At 35.1% G+C, this 20,704-nt stretch overlaps 1 protein-coding gene across 2 annotated transcripts; it reads right to left on the bottom strand.

Moving 5' to 3' along the window:
* Nucleotides 1-620: 620 nt before the first annotated feature.
* LOC129002868 (uncharacterized protein F54F2.9-like) lies at nt 621-19,615 on the bottom strand. Of its 2 annotated transcripts, none has more exons than XM_054430967.1 (9): nt 19,498-19,615; nt 15,580-15,759; nt 14,403-14,504; nt 13,610-13,828; nt 12,765-12,877; nt 11,225-11,362; nt 5,214-5,538; nt 4,719-4,934; nt 621-1,372 (listed from the first exon to the last, which is right to left on the bottom strand). In XM_054430967.1, the coding sequence occupies exons 2-9, from the start codon at nt 15,718-15,720 to the stop codon at nt 1,214-1,216; spliced, it is 1,413 nt and encodes a 470-aa protein (XP_054286942.1). In that variant the 5' UTR covers nt 15,721-15,759; nt 19,498-19,615; the 3' UTR covers nt 621-1,213. The 2 variants fall into 2 exon arrangements, with proteins under 2 accessions (XP_054286942.1, XP_054286943.1); XM_054430968.1 differs by having other exon boundaries at nt 19,494-19,606.
* Between the last annotated feature and the right edge of the window lie 1,089 nt (nt 19,616-20,704).

Genomic DNA, 20,704 nt, shown 5'->3' with positions numbered 1-20,704 from the left:
TGATAGCGGCTATTCGCCTTATTCTATAATTAGTAAAAAAGTCAGTAACTTGACCTTAAATTCAACAATGATAATTAAATCTTTCTCTTTTTTGGAAATTTGGATGGTTATTAATTAATGGATTCAGCAGAGCTAGTCTTTTTTTTGTTCAATTATGTATTAAAATAACTTGTGATCAATACATGTTTTGGCTGTAAGAGTCAATAATTACTTTCATACACTAGGAAGCTATCACTGAATTCTCGGTCTTTAGGTGAGAGCCGCGCCAAGTCGGTATTTACACTATGTACAAAACCAGACAATTTGCCCATTCCATGATGAGGAATCCTCAGTGCCTCATCATAGAATGTACATAACGTCTGGTTTTTACATAGTATAAACACCAACTTGTAACGGCTCTTACTGGATCAATGATAGCTAGCTACCTAGTCCCCTAGAGATTGCTGATAGTGTTTTATCAGTCTCGTTTTGTACATAGTGTAAATACCAACTGGACATGGCTCTGACTAAAGACCAAGAATTCAGTGATGACATCGGCCACCTAAGCTACGAATGAAAACCAGGTAGCTAAATAAGATAGAGAGAATAGAGGAAAAAATTACAGCCATAAATTTTCAGTATCAAGTCTTGTATAATTCTGCTAGTATTTAATGTCTAATCAAAAACAATCAATAACAACAATTATTTATATCTAAAACAGAAATACATCAAATTTAAGTAGTATCAGTCAGGAAATTGTTGTGCACAGTCAAAGTTGTCTTAAAATGCATAAAACGGTATTATTTTGCATGCACTATGCAAAAATTAGGAAACAATAATGGTTCTAAAAAAATTATCATTATTATTTTTTTTTATTGAATAAATAATTCAGCCAATAGAGCTCCAACGAAAATGAAAGAAAACAAATTTTAAATGAGAATTGCACAAAATTTACGAACAAGTTTCAAGAAGTCTGCTTGTATTTACAATAAGTACAACTTATATTGGTTAATATTTACATTTCTTGATTACCACAGATAAAAACTATCTAAACAATATTCAAGTGTATACATCACAATTGATCACAATCAAACTTTAATTTACAACAAATCGGCAGTTAGTTTTGAACTTTGACAACGAAGAGATTCTATTATATTCCGTAATACTTTTAAATAAAATATATTTTCAACAAAACTGTGAACTATAACAATTGGTGGCCTAGATTAAGTTAATGCTACGTAATACTGTATCCATTCACTTGAGTCGAGTCTTCAATTCCTTTCTCTGTGGCATTTTCATCTTGTGGATTCTCACTCTGCTCGGTGTCTTCTTGTTCCTTCTTCTTCTTCTTCACAACATCCACCAGATGTTTGTACCTTAACATGCACTCCTCCTAAACACAAAAAGTTAAATTTAAATGGGAATATATTTTTGATTTTAACATAAAACAAACAGATTAATATTTACAACAGTTGAAATAAGGAATTGGCCTGGAATTGGTTACCAACTGATCAATACATTATATTCTCAGTCGGTTGAAAGGTTCCTAAATTTTGTTATTTATTTATTCAAGTACCAAATTGGGTTTTAGAAATTATAGTTTGCACAAATTGTAATTTGTAAGTTTACCAAACTGACAAGGCAACACTATATGTCAGAAAAACTTGGAACTATGTCACAATGTGCCAGTTAAAATCAAACATATTTTTTTAAAAAAAAAAAGCTACATCTCAACATGTTGAGTGTTCAACCGGAAACAAGGGACAGTGGGTGTAGAGATAAGAGCGGAGGTAGAAATAGCATTTTTTTCCGTCCTGTCAAACCTCAAAGAAGGTCTATAGATGAAAGAGGGTGTTTGGATCATATTATCTAAAACAAGCGCATGTACAGGCAAACCTTTTTTCTGTCTGAAGATTTTTTTTTTAATATGGGGTATTTGGGCACGAGAAATCGATAGGAGTTGGTCAAAAGGCTGGAAAAAATCCAGTTTTCATCCTACAGCTAGCTCTTGAAAGTGCCCTTATAGCCAATACCTTTTTTTAGCTGTTAACCAAAACAGCTGATTCACTTATATTTATTGTCATCATTTGATTTTATGTGTAAACAAAAATAATTGTATTGGTTAGTTTGGACTAAACGTTTTAACAAATATATTTTGTTTTATTAGTAAGGGTCTCAATCCTGGGCCTTCAATCCGATCCCGCGATTTCAGGCTTCGTCTCAGCTGATCCCGGGAATATATTATTTTATGATTTTAACATTTTAGCCGTTTTAAATGTGTGTTAAGTCCCCTTGTTGAGTCCTCTAATGTTTTAAACTAGCCTTACCAGTGTTACACTGCGCAATCTTGTCATTTATTAAATAAAGAAATATCATCACACGGAACTTTCATCACCCGTCTTTCTTATTTACAGTGTATAAATACAAACCCATGAGCTTTCAGTTTATATAAGTGTACAGTCATGTCAGTGGTTAATATTAAAACATTAAATGAAATGTTATTACTCAAGTAAATTTTTTAAGGTACAGCACATAATCTAAATGCTATGATCTATGAAACGGGTGGAACGGGACACACTACACAGATAATATTTCAGCGATTAAATGTTTTTGGTTTGTAGTAAAATTAATTTTGTAAATGATGAAATGTGTCTGACCATGATCAGTGTTGGGGAAGCTACTTTTAAAATGTAGCTCGCTACAACTACTGCTACATTTCCAAAAAAGTAGCTTAGCTACAGCTACAGCTACAGTTCCGAAAAAGTAGCTAGCTACAACTACAGCTACAATGAAATGTAGCTACAGCTACAATGAAATGTAGCTACAGCTACAATTTTAGCTACTTTTCCAAAGACGTTACTTTTTATTCCACGCACATTAGGTAAATGTAAAATTAATTGCAACTACATTTTTATTGAACAAACATTTAAAAAATGCCAGTACTGTATCTAACATTACTTGGAAAAACAAATTATTCCTTGATTGTATTTAATTTGTTGGCATTATAAACCTAACATTACAACAACAGAACAGTTGGGTGTCCCATCATATTTAGTACTTATTTTTAAATAGGCCTATTGCATTATTTTTAAGCATCTTATATGTAAATTGCATTATAAGTTCAAAGGACATACAACCAAACTATACTTTAAAAGCTTATCATATTTCTTTAATATAGATTCATTTGTAGATGTCTTATATCAACAATTAAGACCAATAAAACTGTAAAACGATTATTTAAAAATACTTTTTTGTGTTACAGAGCCTAGCCTACTGAAATTGGAGTTTATTGCCTTTCTTTACTTTTAGTATTAAAAACGACATTGCTATAACTTTTAACCATAGTGATAAGTTACTTGTTTTATGAATAACACTTTTCAAAGTCAAGAAATCGTCCTTTATTGTCATTATGCATAGGGCAAATTGTGCTTCAACCTAGTTGGTACAGAAAACAGTATTCAGCAACTTATCCTGAAATCGGCTTTTAATTTAAACTTAAACATGTTAAAATTTGTAAAGTAAAAATAACATGTAGGCCTACTTGGCTATGTAACAAGTTGGCTAACTTAAAGTAGGCTTGTTCTTGCAAGGACTAAACAGATATATTCCTAATAATTGAACTTGGAACTTGGTATTCGTCTTAAACCATAGCCTCAGTCCTATACAAGAGCTGTTAGCAGGAGCAAACTATGCTATGTTTTCAATGTAAGTTTCATGTTATATGGAGAATTTTTCATTACAATTATCATGTAAGTCTAGGCATATCTTATCTCATCAGGTAATTTCATCTTTGTTAATTTAGTAAACCTTTGAAAAATCTTCGTAATCTAACCAAAGAAGGGCTTGTGATGATAAACCACAATCAACAGCTGAAGCAAAGGTTGAAAGACCAGGTTTCTCATTATTTTAAGGTGTGTTGGTTTCCATTAAACTCCAAGTTGAAACATTATCAATATAATAAAGAAACTAAATTGATTACTAATTTCCCTGTCAATCACTTGCAAGAAGTCAATAGCTTCTCTTGTCACCGGCCGTTTAAACGTCGTCTGCATCTAGCGATTTTATTTTACCTGACAGTAATCATAGAGTAGTAAATTAAGGAAATGAGAGCCAAAAATGTGGATAACACTCATTTAATGGCCTCTATGTCCACACAACGTTGTAATAGGGAATGAAACGGCTGTAACCAGCTGTATGACGCCAAGAAAGTATGCCTAATTTTTTGGAAAATCTCAGTTTGAAAGAGGTTGTTTCACGTAAAGTTGAGGTTATGATAAAAATCACTATCTCAAACAAATGTTAATGTAGCGAGAAAAATAGCTAAAATTCCGCTACAACTACATTAAAAATGTAGCTAGCTACAGCTAAAGCTACAAAATCTTAAAAGTAGCGTAGCTACAGCTAACGCTACAAAAAAAGTAGCGCGCTACTGTAGCGTCGCTACTTGTAGCGCGCTACTTCCCAACACTGACCATGATATTATTTTAACAACTATTAAACCCAATTAAACCTCCCCCCCCTGTACTGTAGGTTAAAACAACAGATAATAGTTACAATTAAACAGAAGTCCGTGGGTCTGCAGACTCCTACAATAAAGCAGACGATTTTACTATAAATTACAGTAGTTTGTTTACTTTTTGATTGTTTATTTAAGTAAGTTGTCTGCATAAAGACTTTTGTAAAGAATTCTAAATCTGTTTAATCATAAAGCTGAATACAACCACAACAGTTCTACTAACTTTAGTTTTTCCCGGAACACACTTGGCAATCTTCTCCCAGCGGTCGCTAGCAGCACCTTTAGGGAACTTTGCCAGAGCTGCCTCCAGCGCCTTCTGTTGCACCTGTGACCAGGTGGAGCCTGTCTCCTGCTCCTTCACCTTGCCACCTTTGGTCTTCACCTTTTTAGGCTCTTCAGGTGGCTCCTCTTCTCCTCCACTGTCTTCTCCGGTCGCCTTCTGCTGGCAAACACTGAGATTAGATAACAGTATAAACATTGTTGGGTATCTCAAATGAATTTATAAGTCATCATAGACGAAAAAATTAAATATAGACTGACAGCAGTGCTGCAGTTAGCATATATTCTGGCATCCACTGCTAGGAGTGCCGTGTATTTCGCCGCACACGGCTGCAGTGTCAAGCGCTAGCGAGTTACAGACTTGAACCCACAGTGCAAAAAAACACAAAAGTGATTAAAACCCAACAAAGGAATATCAGAAAACATAGAACAATGTCACCTGAGCCAGTTTCTTGAGTGTCTCGTCATCCAGTTTGTGTGCCATGTGAGCAACCTCGTGAGGTGTCCTGTTCATGGCCTCTCCGATCTTCTCCCAACGCTCCGTGCTGCCCGCTGGATGTTTGTTGACCAGCCTCGCCAGCTCCAGAAGGTCGTCGTCTGTCCACAGGCCTCCGACTATGACTGGTGGGGCTGAAGGGCGTTTAGGCGCAGCGTTCGGCACCGTTCCGTTAGTCTGCTCTTCACTCAGCTCAGGCAACACAAATGTCTTGCGTTTTCTCGGAGCTCTCTCCCGCACTACTTCCACTTCCTCCTCTGATTCTTCTCTAGATCAAGATAAAAGAATTGTTTAGGAACTAGATTCGAGTGAAAAATATCCCAATATTTTTAGTTGAAATACAGGGTGACAATTAAGCCTGGAACCTATTTTCAAATTGTTAAACCACAATAGAAAAAATACCAAAGTTCACACGTGCTTACTGGTGATAGCATCTGCCCGATTACCGACCGGATATTTGGGGGACGGTCCAAGGATTCAGACAAAATTCTTAAATAGCAGCATAGGTCGAGTTTGGTATCAAATTAAAGGTCTCCGTTAGTAAATTAAATTGCCACTAATCAGAACCAAAACAGACAACCCCGTTTCAACAATATTTATTTAATCTGCCATTTTGAATCTTTAAATGGCTGCCATTTTTTACTTGGTTGTCTGTTTGAGTTCAGATTTGCAGCATTGAATTCTACTAATAAAGACCTTTAATGTGATGTGCATATTGAACTATGCTTACGTTTATGATTTTCATCCGACTTCTAGCAGGCATGTCACAGTACAGGGTGTTTCAAAAAGAATCATCCGATTTCATAGGCTTATTGATTTGAATACTAATAATCATATGGACATGAGGTAAATTTTACATTGAAGAGTAACTAATACAGTTTTTTTAAGTACCACTTACAGGTGCTCAATATGCCCCCCTTAAAGCACGGGTCACACTAGGCTGATAGCCAACCTCTGGTGATCAGCGGCTGACATTGGCACCAACTAGCAACTGTGGTGTCAGCTGCGAATTTTGTGGTCACATTAAGCTGACAGTAGCGGCTTTTTTCAATTCGCCGTTGATGCCAGCCTAGTGTGACCCGTGCTTTAGATGCACAGCATATGTCTACGTGATAATCAAATTTGTCCCACACCTTAGATAGCATATCTTGAGTGATGGTTTCTATGGCTGCTCTAATTCGGTTCTCCAGTTCACCCAATGTTTTTGGAAGCGGAGGGATGTAAACCATGTCTTTTACAAAACCCCACAAAAAAATCACAAACAGTAAGGTCTGGTGACCTAGATAATGCAGTGATGTAACGCAATCGTTAGGTCGAGTACGACCGATCCATCTCTGAGGAAGCCTAACATTAAAACTCTCTCACATGAAGGTTCCAGTATGGTGGGGCACCGTCCTGCTGGTATATGAAGTCATTTGAATCTGTTTCTAACTGAGGGCAGAGATAGTTTTCTAGTATATCGGATATGTTGTACCCGTAACAGTGTTCTCAGTAGAGAAAAAAAGGACCATACACTTTATTCCGTGAGATGGCACAAAACACATTAACTTTTGGGGAATCTCGCTCATGCTGTACAATTTGGTGTGGTTGTTCATTCCCCCATATTCTCACATTGTGGCGGTTAACTTTCCCACTTAAATGGAAAGCTGCCTCGTCACTAAACATATGCGTGATACCAAATCTCGATCATCGTCGACTACCATCTGGCTTTGAATAAACTCACAAAACCGAACACATCGTTCTATGTCACCTTCATGCAAAGCTTGTAATAATTGAATCCTGTACGGTTTCAAATGTAAACGTCGGCGCAAAACACGACAGACAGATATAAAGGAATGTTCAGTTCCCTACTAGCTGGGCGAGTGGATTGTTGCGGGCTAAGGACGAAACTCTGGCGAATGCGCTCCACATTTTCATTGGACACACGGGGACGACCTCATGATTTGTCTTTACAGAGACAGCCTGTGTCACTAAATTGTGTATACCATCTTCTGATGCTCTGAGCTGTAGGAAGATCAACACCATATGTACGAAATTCACGTTGCACGGAAACCACAGACTTACATCTAGCAAAGCGTATAACACAAAAAGCTTTCTGTTGTACAGACGCTATTTTGACAACTACTGAGCTAGGCGTTGACAGAAGCTACTGCAACCTGGCGGAAACCACATGAAACTCAAGAACTTCCTCTTTCTAAGAGTAGCCTATATTGTTCGATCAAATTGTATTTATAGATAAGCAGCTAAGATTTTTCAAAATTGGATGTTTTTTTTTAAATACTCTGTATACTAAATTGTGCCCGTTTTAGTTTGGGTTTGTGGCATTGTATTTTACTTACGGAGACCTTAAATTTGATACCAAACTCGACCCATGCTGCTATTTATGAATTTTGTCTGACTCCTTGTGGACCGTCCCCCAAAGGGACAGATCTGTGCGTTACTATTACCACTACCAGTAAGCATGTAAGATCTTTGGTATTTTTTCTATTGTGGTTTAAAAATTTAAAAAAGAGGTTCCAGACTTTGTCACCCTGTATGTCTGCATTATTATATACACATAGTTTTTAGGAAAGGATTGTTAAATATATTTTTTTATGTTAAACCTTATATCTACAAACTTACTTACACACTAGGGAAGAAAAGGAATGGATACTAACTAACCCAAGAAAAGAGTTCCATGCAGTTGATATCACACAACAAGTATTTCAGTTCTCTAGTTGGTTTGAAAAGATACTTAATTTAAGGTCGGTACGGTACAATATTTTGTACCTCGGTTCTCGGTAAAAAATCGGTATGGTACGCGGCTACCGGTATTTTTGCGGTTTTCTTCTCAGAATTGTATTTAAGCCATTATTTTTAATTTTAATACATTGACATTACTATGAAAATGGATAGTATCCTACATTCATGGTTTTCTAACAACAATGTACCACACATTATTAAGACCTTTTACTATTCAAAGGATTGTGTCAAGAAAAGAATACAGTTAAGATAAACGCTTTACCTATTTTACTCTGAGATACTCTAAATGGCCATGATAAAGTGGTTTTAAAATCTGGATAAGAATTTTTAGGCATAAACAAACATGTTTGAAGCATTAATTTGACAAGATGATTTCACACAACTGGTAAATTAATTCCAACCAACACATGTCTAGTTGTTAAACTTTTAACTTTTTAAACTTTTAAAAACATATCAAAGCATTCAGTATGAAGACTGTGTAGTTTGCCAGCTGTTCACATTAAACAGACGACAATGAAACGCTGGAGGTTATAATGAAGTAATGGCAAAGAACATCTTTTTTATGAGCTTCAAAACTTGGATTCAAAAGATGGATTGAACTCTTGGAAAGCCTATTCTAAAACTAAAATTTTGATTAGCACAGAGTAAGATTATTGTCTCTTCATTTGTTAAGTTAACATCCACACATATCAACCATTAGTTTATCTCAGGCTCAATCCGATTTTCTTAGTATATTTTAAACCTCTTCCAAAAATCAAAAAGACCTAGGTCTATACCTAATTATTTAGGAGGGTGTTATATACACCCTACTAGGTCTCAAATCACCTCATTGCATGTTCTGTATCCTGTCTTAAATTGTTGGATGTGGCTGATAAGTTTTAACAGTTTTCTTATTTCCTATATTTTTTTATTTTGATGTATGTACTTAATGCAATCTAAATCTTATGAACTAGAATGATGATAGTGATTTTGCTACCCTTATTGTTAACCTCATTATTTGATACTCAATTTAGATTTAATTTAAGTACATACATCAAAATTAAAAAATATAGGAAACAAAACACATTTAAACCTTATCAGACACATCCAACAACAATATAAGACAAGATACAGAACATGCAATGACGTAATTTGAGATTGAGCAGGCTTGCATAATGAAAAAGATTTATGCAAACAACAACGCTTGTGGTGCTTGTGGTTTTGTCAATAGAAAGATAAAATATTAATTTCAAATATTTTAACTAACTCATAAAATAAGATTGTAGATTAGTTACAAGTTTAATATGAAGCCATAAACAGCTTTATGGCAGTAGACAACGGCCAGCGGCAAATTGAATATTCACGAAAATACTGACCGAGCGGGAGATAAAATTTAACAGCCATCATAAAACTATTATTTTTATGATAAAATAGAATTGGGAAAAGACGTAAAGGAATAACAGTAATAAATTATTTGTGTTACAACATTTTTGTTTGGGTATCATCTGCCTGGATCTCTTTTCTTGGGTAAGTGAATTGAGTTGTGTATCCATTTCTTCCTTAAGGCTTTCCTACCCCATGAGCTCTTTCATCCAAAAGCTTAAAAACTTAGTCTTTACCAATGATAAAAATACATTTTTTGCCACACTACTCTGTTTAAATGGACTTTCCACACAAGGATTTACTCTGGAATACAGCTGTTTGCCGCCTGTACATTAAAATGCGATTACATTTTGTAGGAATGTACTGTAATGAACTTGACCGGACATCAGCTGATTATATAATAAGCATATTATTAGTTATTAGCGTAATACACCTTTGGTGTTTAATAAACATGAATAATTATAAATAAATCATCAATGAAGGTCTAGTAAAATGTAAAAATCATATCAATTGATGAACTTTATTTTTGTTCAGAAATGTCTTTATAATAACAGCATTGACTGTTGTATTAGAGTCAAAATTTTAAACATAAAACACAAAACTTATTTTGTAAAGTACCCTAAAAAATACACACTTATCCACATGATTGTTATTGAACTTACAAATCATCTAATATATAAAATTCTCGTGTCACAGTGTTTGTCTGCAAACTCCTCCGGAACGACTTCACCGATCGTTATGAAATTTGGTGTGTAAATTCTGTAGGTATGCGAATCGGACGTAAACTATTTCCCGTTTCGAAATTCTTAAAAGGGCTCCGCCCCAGTGGCTCTGGAGTTTCCCATGCTAACCTTATGAGAAATGGAATTAATGAATCTTAACAGCTGTTTCAATTAAACAAGTTGGTTCTGTTCTATGATGTTCAATAGCATTAAAGTTACAAGGATTACCAACAGGGTGCAGCACTATTATTTCTTTTACATTTATGACAACAGCTAATTTGCAACCAAAAGGTTAGTGAGCGTAGCGAACTAACTTCAACCTGGAGGCGAGTTAGCATAGCGAACGAGCTCCAACCCAAAGGTGAGTGAGCGTAGCGAACGAACTTCAACCTGGAGGCGAGTTAGCGTAGCGAACGAGCTAACCTGAAGGCAAGTGAGCGCAGCGAACGAGCTCCAACCTAAAGGTGAGTGAGCGTAGCGAACGAGCTCCAACCCAAAGGTGAGTGAGCGTAGCGAACGAACTTCAACCAGGACGTGATTGAGCGATGCGAACGAGATCAACTTGAAAATTAAACGTAACGGTACTTTCTTTCCATCAGACAGACCTCTTAGGGGAAACCTATAACTTAGGCGATACGAAGTTCGCCGGGTCAGCTAGTATTTATATACAATTTTACCTCACTCATAAAATTTCATTTTTAACATTAAACTTAATTTTTCAAATAAAATCACAAACTTTGATGATAAATATTTAACATCCTAATGGTAGCAGGTGGTTACAAACGGGAACATAACCTCTCAGAGAAGTTATTAAATTGGTAGGAACATATTACCGATTTTGACAATTATTTATTTTTAGGGCAATACGGTAATAAAAAATAAAAAAATCTCATGCTTTAAATTTTTTTTACCGGACTCTTGTGGTAAACCCCTATTTTTCGGACTAGTAACGTAATATATTATTTTTGAACTGCAACCCTAAAAAAAAATTAAAATGACAACAAAGCTAGAAATCTCTGCGTTTTATAGCAACTGACCGATTATTTTTTTTAAAGTAGGCCTAACTTAAAAACAAAAAAACAAATGAAGAATATCGTTGCAAAACAGTTGATTTAGATCTACACTCACGGTTGTTGAAGCTCCTCCAGTTTCCGAAGCTGCCGTTCACGCCACCAGTCACACACAGAGTGATACAGTAATGGCGGCCCTGACACAAACAGGAACCACAGCCACCGGGGAATCTGGAAGGGCAGCGTGTCCTTCACACTGTGGATCATACAAGTTGATTAATTGCTACTCTTTGTTTGCTCGGAAATGTTATAATCAGCTTCCAACCTTGTACAGCAGTTAAGAGTAGCTTGCTCAAGATTCTCACCTTCACCCAAACCCAAAAAACAACTCCCACAAACCCCAATAAATGTCATTACCGTCAACGTCACATCTGGTTTACTAGCCTACCTTTTATTTCTGACCACGACAAATGACCATAAAATACATTAGATGTACTTCTTGCACAATTAAGACTTGGGCCATATTGATACAGGATATGTTTTTAAAAAGAAAGCATTAGGGCCGGGCATAGATTAAAGTGCTAGCTAAGTTTACTATAACTACAACTCCTAATCACAATCACAAATTATTCCCTAACATCTTTAGGTATTGGAGTTGTTTTAATCCTAATATTCAAATACCAATCAAAAAAATTGTTTAGAGGAATATGTTTCAATAATACCACTAATTCTAGCCCAAAGAAACTACACAGTTTTAGGCTATATCAATTTTTTTTATCAAAATTTTTAAGATTCATAGCTTTATAATCATAGTTTAAAATATTTGTGAACCACTATAGATAATATTAATATTTTAATAAAAGGGTTAAGCTAAGTTGGAAGGTAATAGTGAACTATCTAAAATAATTTTCAAGAAAAACTAAATCTATTAGGCCTAATGTTTTTTGCATTTTAACAAGTCAGAAAATAAAATCAAGTTTGCTGGTTGAACAGTAAGCTGGCAGCCTCAAGAAAAGGTCTGAAGATTGAGATTGTACAACAGACAATAGTAGTAAAAGAAACTAGCAATACACTAGGCACATAGGAGAGTTTTTAACATAATCTTTTATTTGAATCAGATCTACATGACATCATTGAGAAGTAAATGTAAAGTGCATCCGTCCTAAAAATAAATGTCAATTTTTGATAATAATTATATCGTTGCAAACAGTTGATTTAGATCTACACTTCAAAAACTACTAGACTGGGACGGGTGGCATCGTCCTGTAATCCAGCTACTAGGTCACGAATTGTGGATATTTATAGGCATGCACTGTGGATGCGATTCTCCCTGGTGTGGATTAACGTCCGCACGAGTGAGTACTCGACTATCCGCAGTACTATCCTGATGATTAGACCAATTCGTTAACTACCAAGGAAAGAATGTGGTTCGGATTCCACTCTAAACTGTAGGTCCCTTAGTTGCCATTAGCTGTTTGGGCTATTAATTAACAGCTGTGTCTAAGGAACATGTCGGCCTTAGTCACTAACAAGACTACAAGATCGCGCCACTAATCCTACACTCATTCTTCACTCATATTTGGGTTAAAATACGCACATAGTGGCGTCCCCATCTTAAATAATTGATAATTGAATCAACAAATATATTCCTAAATTACCTTGGCTTCACTAGAACTGAGTCAAGCTCTTCAAGAAGAGATGACGTGGCTGCCTCTCCTTTCACTTTTTTCAATTTCTTAAGTTTTTTACTTTTTGAATTCACGTAATCCTCCTGAAATTAAAATGTTAATTACTATTTTGGAGGAAAAACATTGTAGACTAACTTTTGATGGTACAATAATTAAATCATCACAATTAATTTATATATAAGAACAGTTTTGTTGCTTTTCATATCATCTAACCACAATTAAAGAATATAGACCTTGCCTAAAAAAGACTGCAGAAACTTAAATTTTGAAAATATGTAGGTCAATGAACTTTGCCACGAAACGTGAGTCAAATATTTCAGAAAAATTTAACCGTAAAAATGTACACGGATTGCGTTAAAATCAGAAAATATTAAAAATCCTACCATGGTATGAGTGAAAAGTCAAATAGCACATCAGCTAACACATTACATGACATTAGCTTATGGAAGCTAAAACAAAAATAGATTCTGCGACAAATCTCAAGCGACCAATATGGTACAACTGTAGATTGTTTTGGTATTCATTAACCGTCTATAATTATTGCTATATAATTATTAAAACTAATTAGGCCTATTGTTTTCTGTAGGATTTTTTTATTATTTTACAGTAGGCCTACTGTTTGTGTGTGTTTTTGTGATTTTCAAGCTTTGGCTTGTCTGATGAAATTGCTATGTTTTAGGTACTGTACCTACTAACTATTTTTTCACCGGAGGACAGAATCATATTCTAGATCCCAAAAACTTTTTAGAAGTAATTTTGGCTGGAAAATGTATGTAACAGTCCATTAAAAAATAAAAATAGGTATCCCTACTTACAACGGTAAGTTTCTTTTCAAAATAGTTTGCCCAACCGTAAAGGTACTGGCCGATGGAGAAAATAACAAACAGAATAACAGACATCTCCAAGAGTCCCATCTTGCGAACCCTCCTGTAGTAATAGATCGCTTGCTTCCAGTCTGGCAAACCGTTCTCCAGCACATTGTCATAGTACTTCCGTTTATTCTTGTCTTTTAATATGTCATGCACTGCTACTAGCTGAAAATCATGAAAGAAACATACATTATTTACTGTTGGATATATATTTATTTTTAAAATATTACTGGATATTTAGCAGGATTTTATTAGCTGATTCAGTAGAATTTTACAACTTAATACTATGCGAAGCCTCTAACAATATCTTTAATATTTTCCAACTTATTTTGAAATAACACAAATAGGTGTAGCAATTAAAATAGATTAACATATAAATTAATGTATTCCGTAAAAAAAGTTGATCAAACAAGGCAATTTCCAGTGCTAACTAAGGGTCCATATGGGAGTACAGGGACAACAAATTTAATTTTCAAATACTTGAATGATTGGAGCAAATGGTAATGAAGAAGAATAAGTAGGCCAGGTGTTGTGAATTATAATTTTCATCATGGTTGAAAAAACGGGTTTTAAATATTAGATAGGTAAGCCTAACATTTAAAGCAAAGAGAAAAAAATCACTCTTCTTACAGTACAGCAAAACTAGGCTTTGTCCAATTCTGTTTATATATATAAGTTTTTTATTTTAACTGGTAAGAACAGCTTAAATTTTCATCGCTTTTTTTAAGAGGATAACCACCTGTCGAAATTGAACTTCTGCATCAGGAGCATCGTTTTTGTCAGGATGCAAAACCAGTGACAACTTTCTAAACGCTTTCTTGATGGCTGAACTATCAGCATCCTGTAACAAACCAACAACGATTAACAAAACCCTGTGGAAACAGAAACCCACCACATTTTCATCATGAATCTGCTAAAATACCAACAAAGCACCAAACCTGTCTGGCACTGTGCAAAATTCAAGTTGCTTTTAAAATCTTTGCAAATTAAAAAAATGTGTATAGAACAGAAGTTTTAATTTAGATCCATACCCAGTTGAAATATTTGATTTTTAATGGTAATTTTCTAATTTTCCCATTTAAAACCCCATAAAATAACAGAAAAATAGGACATTCTCAAAAATGGCCTGGACGATTATGATAAAAATGTAGTAGGCTATACATTTTTAAATTCAATGTCCTTTAAATTCTGAACGAAATGGTACAAACCCCATTGCTGTAAAAATTACAGTTTAAAAGTTTTTGTAACATATGTTATATAAGAAAATCTCACAAAATAACAAAAATCGGAACTTAGCAAAAAAAAAGCCGGTTTTGATTAAAATCAATGTTTTATGATAGGTCCTTATAATTCCAAACAAAATAGTGCAACACCCCATTGCTCTAATAATTACAGTTTAAAAGTTATTGCAACTTCCCTAAAAATATAGTTTCATAGTTACTCCCACCGCTTACCAATGAGGTTGTTGACAAGCTTATGGGATAAAGTGTGTCAGATTGCTGATACTGTTTATCTTGAAAATTATGTCATGGTGACCAACAAACCCACTTAAGGCCCATGTCAAATAAAAAAAAAAAAAAATTAAATTCACATAGAGAAAAGCCCTTTAGTCTAATTTTTACTTTTTACCATTTCAGATTAATACCTTTTCATTCATAGTTGATTACTATAATTGTGCTAAAATTCATGCGGATCGCTTCAGCTGATCAGGAGGAGTATTTGTTATACAACAGCAGTAGTGTAGTGTAAGAGCTTCGCTCGCTCTGCTCTAGCTAGGCCTACTGTAATTTTCTAAAGGAAAATTGGCTAAAAAAACTTTACAAAAGACAGGTGTATTAGAGTCAAACTCATAAAATAGGTAATTTAGCCTATAATCTGACAGTAGGTAGAATAACGAATATAAGTAATAAACTTACCCGTGGAACACTTAGGAGTTCGTAGAAATTTTTGCTAATGCCGACTTCTTCCACAACATCAAACACTTCAAGTTCATCTGCATCCCAGGCCAAGACTGATGAGACAAGCCATATCATCAACAAGAATATTGAACCTTTCATTATTTTTTCAAATTGTCATACGTTAAATGCAAAGGTTTCCTGTAAAATCAATACATCTGTTAGAAAACTTCCCTTTCCCTAATAACAATCTATTTTTTCACTATCAGCAAGTTTGGTTAGTTAGGTTGGGTTATGACGATTTACTTTTATAATTGATATAGTAAAAATATCCATATTGGCATAGCCCCCAGAAGAAACCTGTATCCAAAAAGTTTTTCATGCGCCTAAAATTGACGATTTCTAGCATTTTTCTTGATTTTCAAACGCGATTTTCAGGGTGGAATAGGCGTTTCCCCCAAAAGTGCCAAAGACCAAATAAATATCGTTATATTCATCATTACTTATCCGATAATAGGCCTATGTAGCAGAATTTCTGCAGGAACTGTAGCCCTTGCTGTAGGCCTAGTAATCTTACTAATATTATAAATCTGAAAGTTTGTGAGTTTGTGTGTATGTTTGTGTTGCTCAATCACGCATAAACTACTGGACGGATTGGGCTGAAATTTGGCATGATGATAGCTCACATTCACGATTAACATTAAAGCATATTCTTATCTCAAAAACCCTTTAGGGCTCCGACCCAGTGGCTCTGTAGTTCCCCATGTTAATCTTATGATTTTTCATATTTAAAAGTAATTAATGAATCTTAACAGCTGTTTCAATTAAACAAGTTGGTTAAACTGTTCTATGATGTTCAATAGCATAAAAGTTACAAGGATTACCAACAGGGTGCAGCACTATTTTTTTATATTTTTATTTATGACAACAGCTAATTTCCAACCTAAAGGTGAGTGAGCGTAGCGAACGAACTTCAACCAGGACGTGAATGAGCCATGCGAATACATATGAAGTTAAACGGGGCGAAGCCCGCGGGTACAGCTAGTAAATCTTTAAAACTTGCGTTTTCCCATCCCAGGGTTCCGCCTAAGTTTTAAGAAGCCTTTACGCTACACATCAAGCAAAGCAAATGATTGAGTGATACTGCTGTTAGACTAAATTAAAAAGCAACGAGAAGACTGTGATGGCTCTAAAATCCGCCACACAATTAACTGAGCCACCAACTTAGCAGAATAAACTTACAAATGTTGGAGTTGGAATAGCTAGGTTTAGACCTTGTGGCAACTAATCTAAAAATTGTGGTTGAAATACAGTGTTGCCAACACGACTAGTCGGAACTCTACGGAAAGGTTTCAAAAATTCCCCACAATTCCCCGGATATATCAATTCATACCCCCGGAAAATTCCCGGAATTATTTAAGTATATCATTCTTTTAATCTGTTACAGTACCAACAGAATATAAGTAGAAAAAATTATTGTATTTACTGTCATAGATATGAAATGCCAACTTTTAATGTCATATCTGTCTGTAACAGCAAGTTGTGACATTGGTTTTTGATGGCTTAATCTTAAGGAATTTGATTGTTTCCAGGATATAGAGACATGGAATCGTTTGATTCTATTTGATATGAAGAAAGGTTTGGGGTTTCCCTGGTGTTGGAATGATTTCTATAGTTCCTATAGTATTTTTCTGTAATGAAAGAATTTTTTGATTTGGTGTACTGCTGTAGATTCCCATAAGCTATGATACAAAATCTAGCCTAAGGTGGCTTAAATTGAAGCTTTTGGAGAGAAAGCGTCAGTTTAAATACAAAAAGTTTTAGGATTGTTTTATATAAGAAAATTATACTTTTATAAATAAACTTATTGAAATGTGATTAGGAAGGAATAATTGTGCAGTTTGAAACAACTGATTCAAGCAAAATGAAATGCAGATTCTTCTAATATCTATATTTATAAAAGAGGAAGTTTGTATGTTTGAACGTTATGAGCTCGGACACCGTTGGACCGACTGCCACGGAACTTGGTACATATGTGTAGAATTTCATGGAATAGGTTTATATACCATAAATTCCGTGATCCGTCCAATCGGCTCCGCCCCAGTGGCTCTGGAGTTTCCCCATGTTAACCTTATGAGTACTATTTAAATGGAATTAAAGAATCCTATAACAGCTGGTTCAACTAAACAATTTGATTCTGTGATGTTCAATAGCATTAAAAAGCTAATAAGTTTACCAACAGGATGCAGCACTATTATTTTTTATTTTATTTATGACAACAGCTAATTTGCAACCAAAATGTGAGTGAGCGTAGCGAACGAACTTCAACCTGGAGGCGAGTTAGCGTAGCGAACGAGCAAAACTTGATGGCAAGTGAGCGTTGCGAAAAAGCTCCGACCTAAAGGTGAGTAAGCATAGCAAACGAAATTCAACCAGGACGTGACTGAGCGATGCGAACGAGTTTTGACGTAAAACCACATTAGGACAGGACGACGTCTGTCGGGCCAGCTAGTAGAATATAAAATGGTTTAAGTTACCTTTTGAGTCAAACGATCCGTGATGTAGTAGATGACTATAGCTGTTTCGTGCCGCTGGGGCACATCTTCAGGTCGAGCGTTAAGATGATGAAGCTGTCATCCGTGGATGAGTTTGTCAAAATAAATAATTACACAAAATACACGGTACAAAAACATTAAAAAACACGTATTTACAAACTTGGCCAAGTGACGAGCGAGGCGATACAGGTGCCGGTGAATGTTGCGTCATGATTGCTGGCGTGTGTCCAGCAAGTTTGTAAATACGTGTTTTTAAATGTTTTTGTACCGTGTATTTTGTGTAATTATTTATTTTGACAAACTCATCCACGGATGACAGCTTCATCATCTTAAAGTTCGACCTGAAGATGTGCCCCAGCGGCACGAAACAGCTGTAGTCATCTACTACATCACGGATCGTTTGACGCGAAAGGTTAACTTAAACCATTTTATATTGCAATTTTCGATCCAGAGGCTAACCCATCATGAAATAATATAGAATGATGCCTTCTAGCAGATCTTGAATAAATTGACTTGCCTACAATGTTAAATATATCTGGCAGGAGGGAATGTGAAATATGACAAATATCTAAATCTAGGCAAGGATAGTTGCAAATCAATTTATTCGAAAATTACAAAACAAAACTTGTTACAGTCTTTCATTTTAATCAATCAACAACACATATGTGATGTGCTTTTGTCATGACTCAATACACCGCTGTGTTGAGGTTGAGGCCAGGAGATAGAGAAGAAACTCAACCCAGAGAGTAATAAAAACCTTAAAAACTCAACCTATACCAGTGGTAGCAAATCTGTGCAATGTTTTAAAAGTCGATTTGCACGAAATTAAGTTACCGTATTGCTCAAAATTACTGGACTTTTTTGTAAGTAGATATAACTAAAATATTTTCAGGCGCATAGATTTTACGGAAATGAGACTAAACCAGTACGATTCCCCGGAAATGTTGGAACCCCGGAAAATGGACGGAATGAGAACGAATTCCCCAGATTCCGGGGAATTCCCCAGACATTGGCAACACTGTGAAATATCTGTCAAATCCTTCACCTTGAAAAGCAGTTGTGTTTTCGATAGATTATTGCCATCTAAACACCATCTAGATTATAACTTGCAGACCAACACAGTTAGTCCCTAGTGAGCAGCTGTTAAAAGGCTTGACTGTCTAGTGTCAAAACTATAATAAAGCTCCAATACAGTTAATTCATTGTGAAAAAAATGATATTTTTCCTCACTAGAAAAAAAATATGTTTAGGCCTATAATGAAAACGGACCAAATCATTCATATACCACAGTAATTACTTGGGAAATAAAAACTAAGTTAAAAGAAGGAGAACAATTGTAGAAAGTATGCCTAATGGTTAGGCTTCACTTACTGCACTTACCTACCTTTCAAAAAGTATATTGTTAAATAAAACACTACCATGCAAGTAATAGATTGAGGAACTTTTTACTTAAACTTTAACAGAACAGAACAACAGAACAAAGAACAGACATGGTAATTAGGGTTATGTATTGTGTGTAGTTGTGTACGTCAAGTGTAAACGTAAACATATGGTCGATTGATTGATTGATTCGACTCTACTCCGACTGGTCTGGCTTTGACAGATCCGTAGAGCACGATTTGTTTTTCAGGACTAATTTTGGCAACAGTGTCATTTGGAGGCTTAATGAAGGTTTACTAATAGAAAAATTAGTTCCGTTCATTAAATAAAATTATAAATGCCTCAAATTCAATTTTATATGTTTTTAATTATGAAATTAAACTGTCATAACCTGACCAAACTAACCAGACTTGCTGATGATGAAAAATCGAATGAATGTTTAATCGAAAAAAACAGTTCTGTTCATAAAATAAAACTATGAATGGCTCAAATTCAATTTTATAATGTTTTAATTATAAAATTAAAATGTCATGACCTAACCAAACTTGCTGATAATGAAAAAAATCCTAGACAAAAAGTTAGTGCTGCCGGAATAATTCCAACCCGGCCCTCCCGTTTATGAGCCCAGCACTCTTACTCTTTCATACGCCTAGTGTTATATAGTCAATGCTTGTATCCACTATGCCACCGAGGCCGATGACAGCGACGTGTTAGTATCGTTCCGTTCCGGTTATGGTGTTTCCTCAGCAAATCAGAAGCCTACAAATGACACTGTTGGCAAAATTAATCCTGAAATAAAAATTCAGCATCCGGCAGATGGCAAGGCCAGCAGAACATGTAGAGACTTTTTTTACGAACGGCCTTTTCATCGTCGAATTTCTACGCTGTACTTTATACTTATATTTTATACCTTATACTTTTCAATGAAATATTTTTATACAGTCAAAAATTTGACATATAATGATACAACACACAACACACAATGAACAATGTATTATATCGATAGTTACAATCGACAAGTTTCGCCTTCTGCGTATATTATGTTAAAAGTCTTAAGTTTAAAATACTATTTTTGCGAAGGGTTTATAATTTAAATCCCAAAAGGAATGGAGATGCAATCCACTCAAACAACTAAAAGCAACGCAGCCAAATTTAGGAAAGGAGATACAGGAGGGGAAAGGCTCCTAAAAGACCGAGCGCCGTACACCAAT

The sequence above is a fragment of the Macrosteles quadrilineatus genome, unplaced genomic scaffold, assembly GCF_028750875.1.
Source record: "Macrosteles quadrilineatus isolate MER2022 unplaced genomic scaffold, UCM_ALF_1.0 Scaffold_9__3_contigs__length_116548681, whole genome shotgun sequence".
NCBI lineage: Eukaryota > Metazoa > Arthropoda > Insecta > Hemiptera > Cicadellidae > Macrosteles > Macrosteles quadrilineatus.
This window is presented reverse-complemented; position numbering and strand designations above follow the sequence as displayed.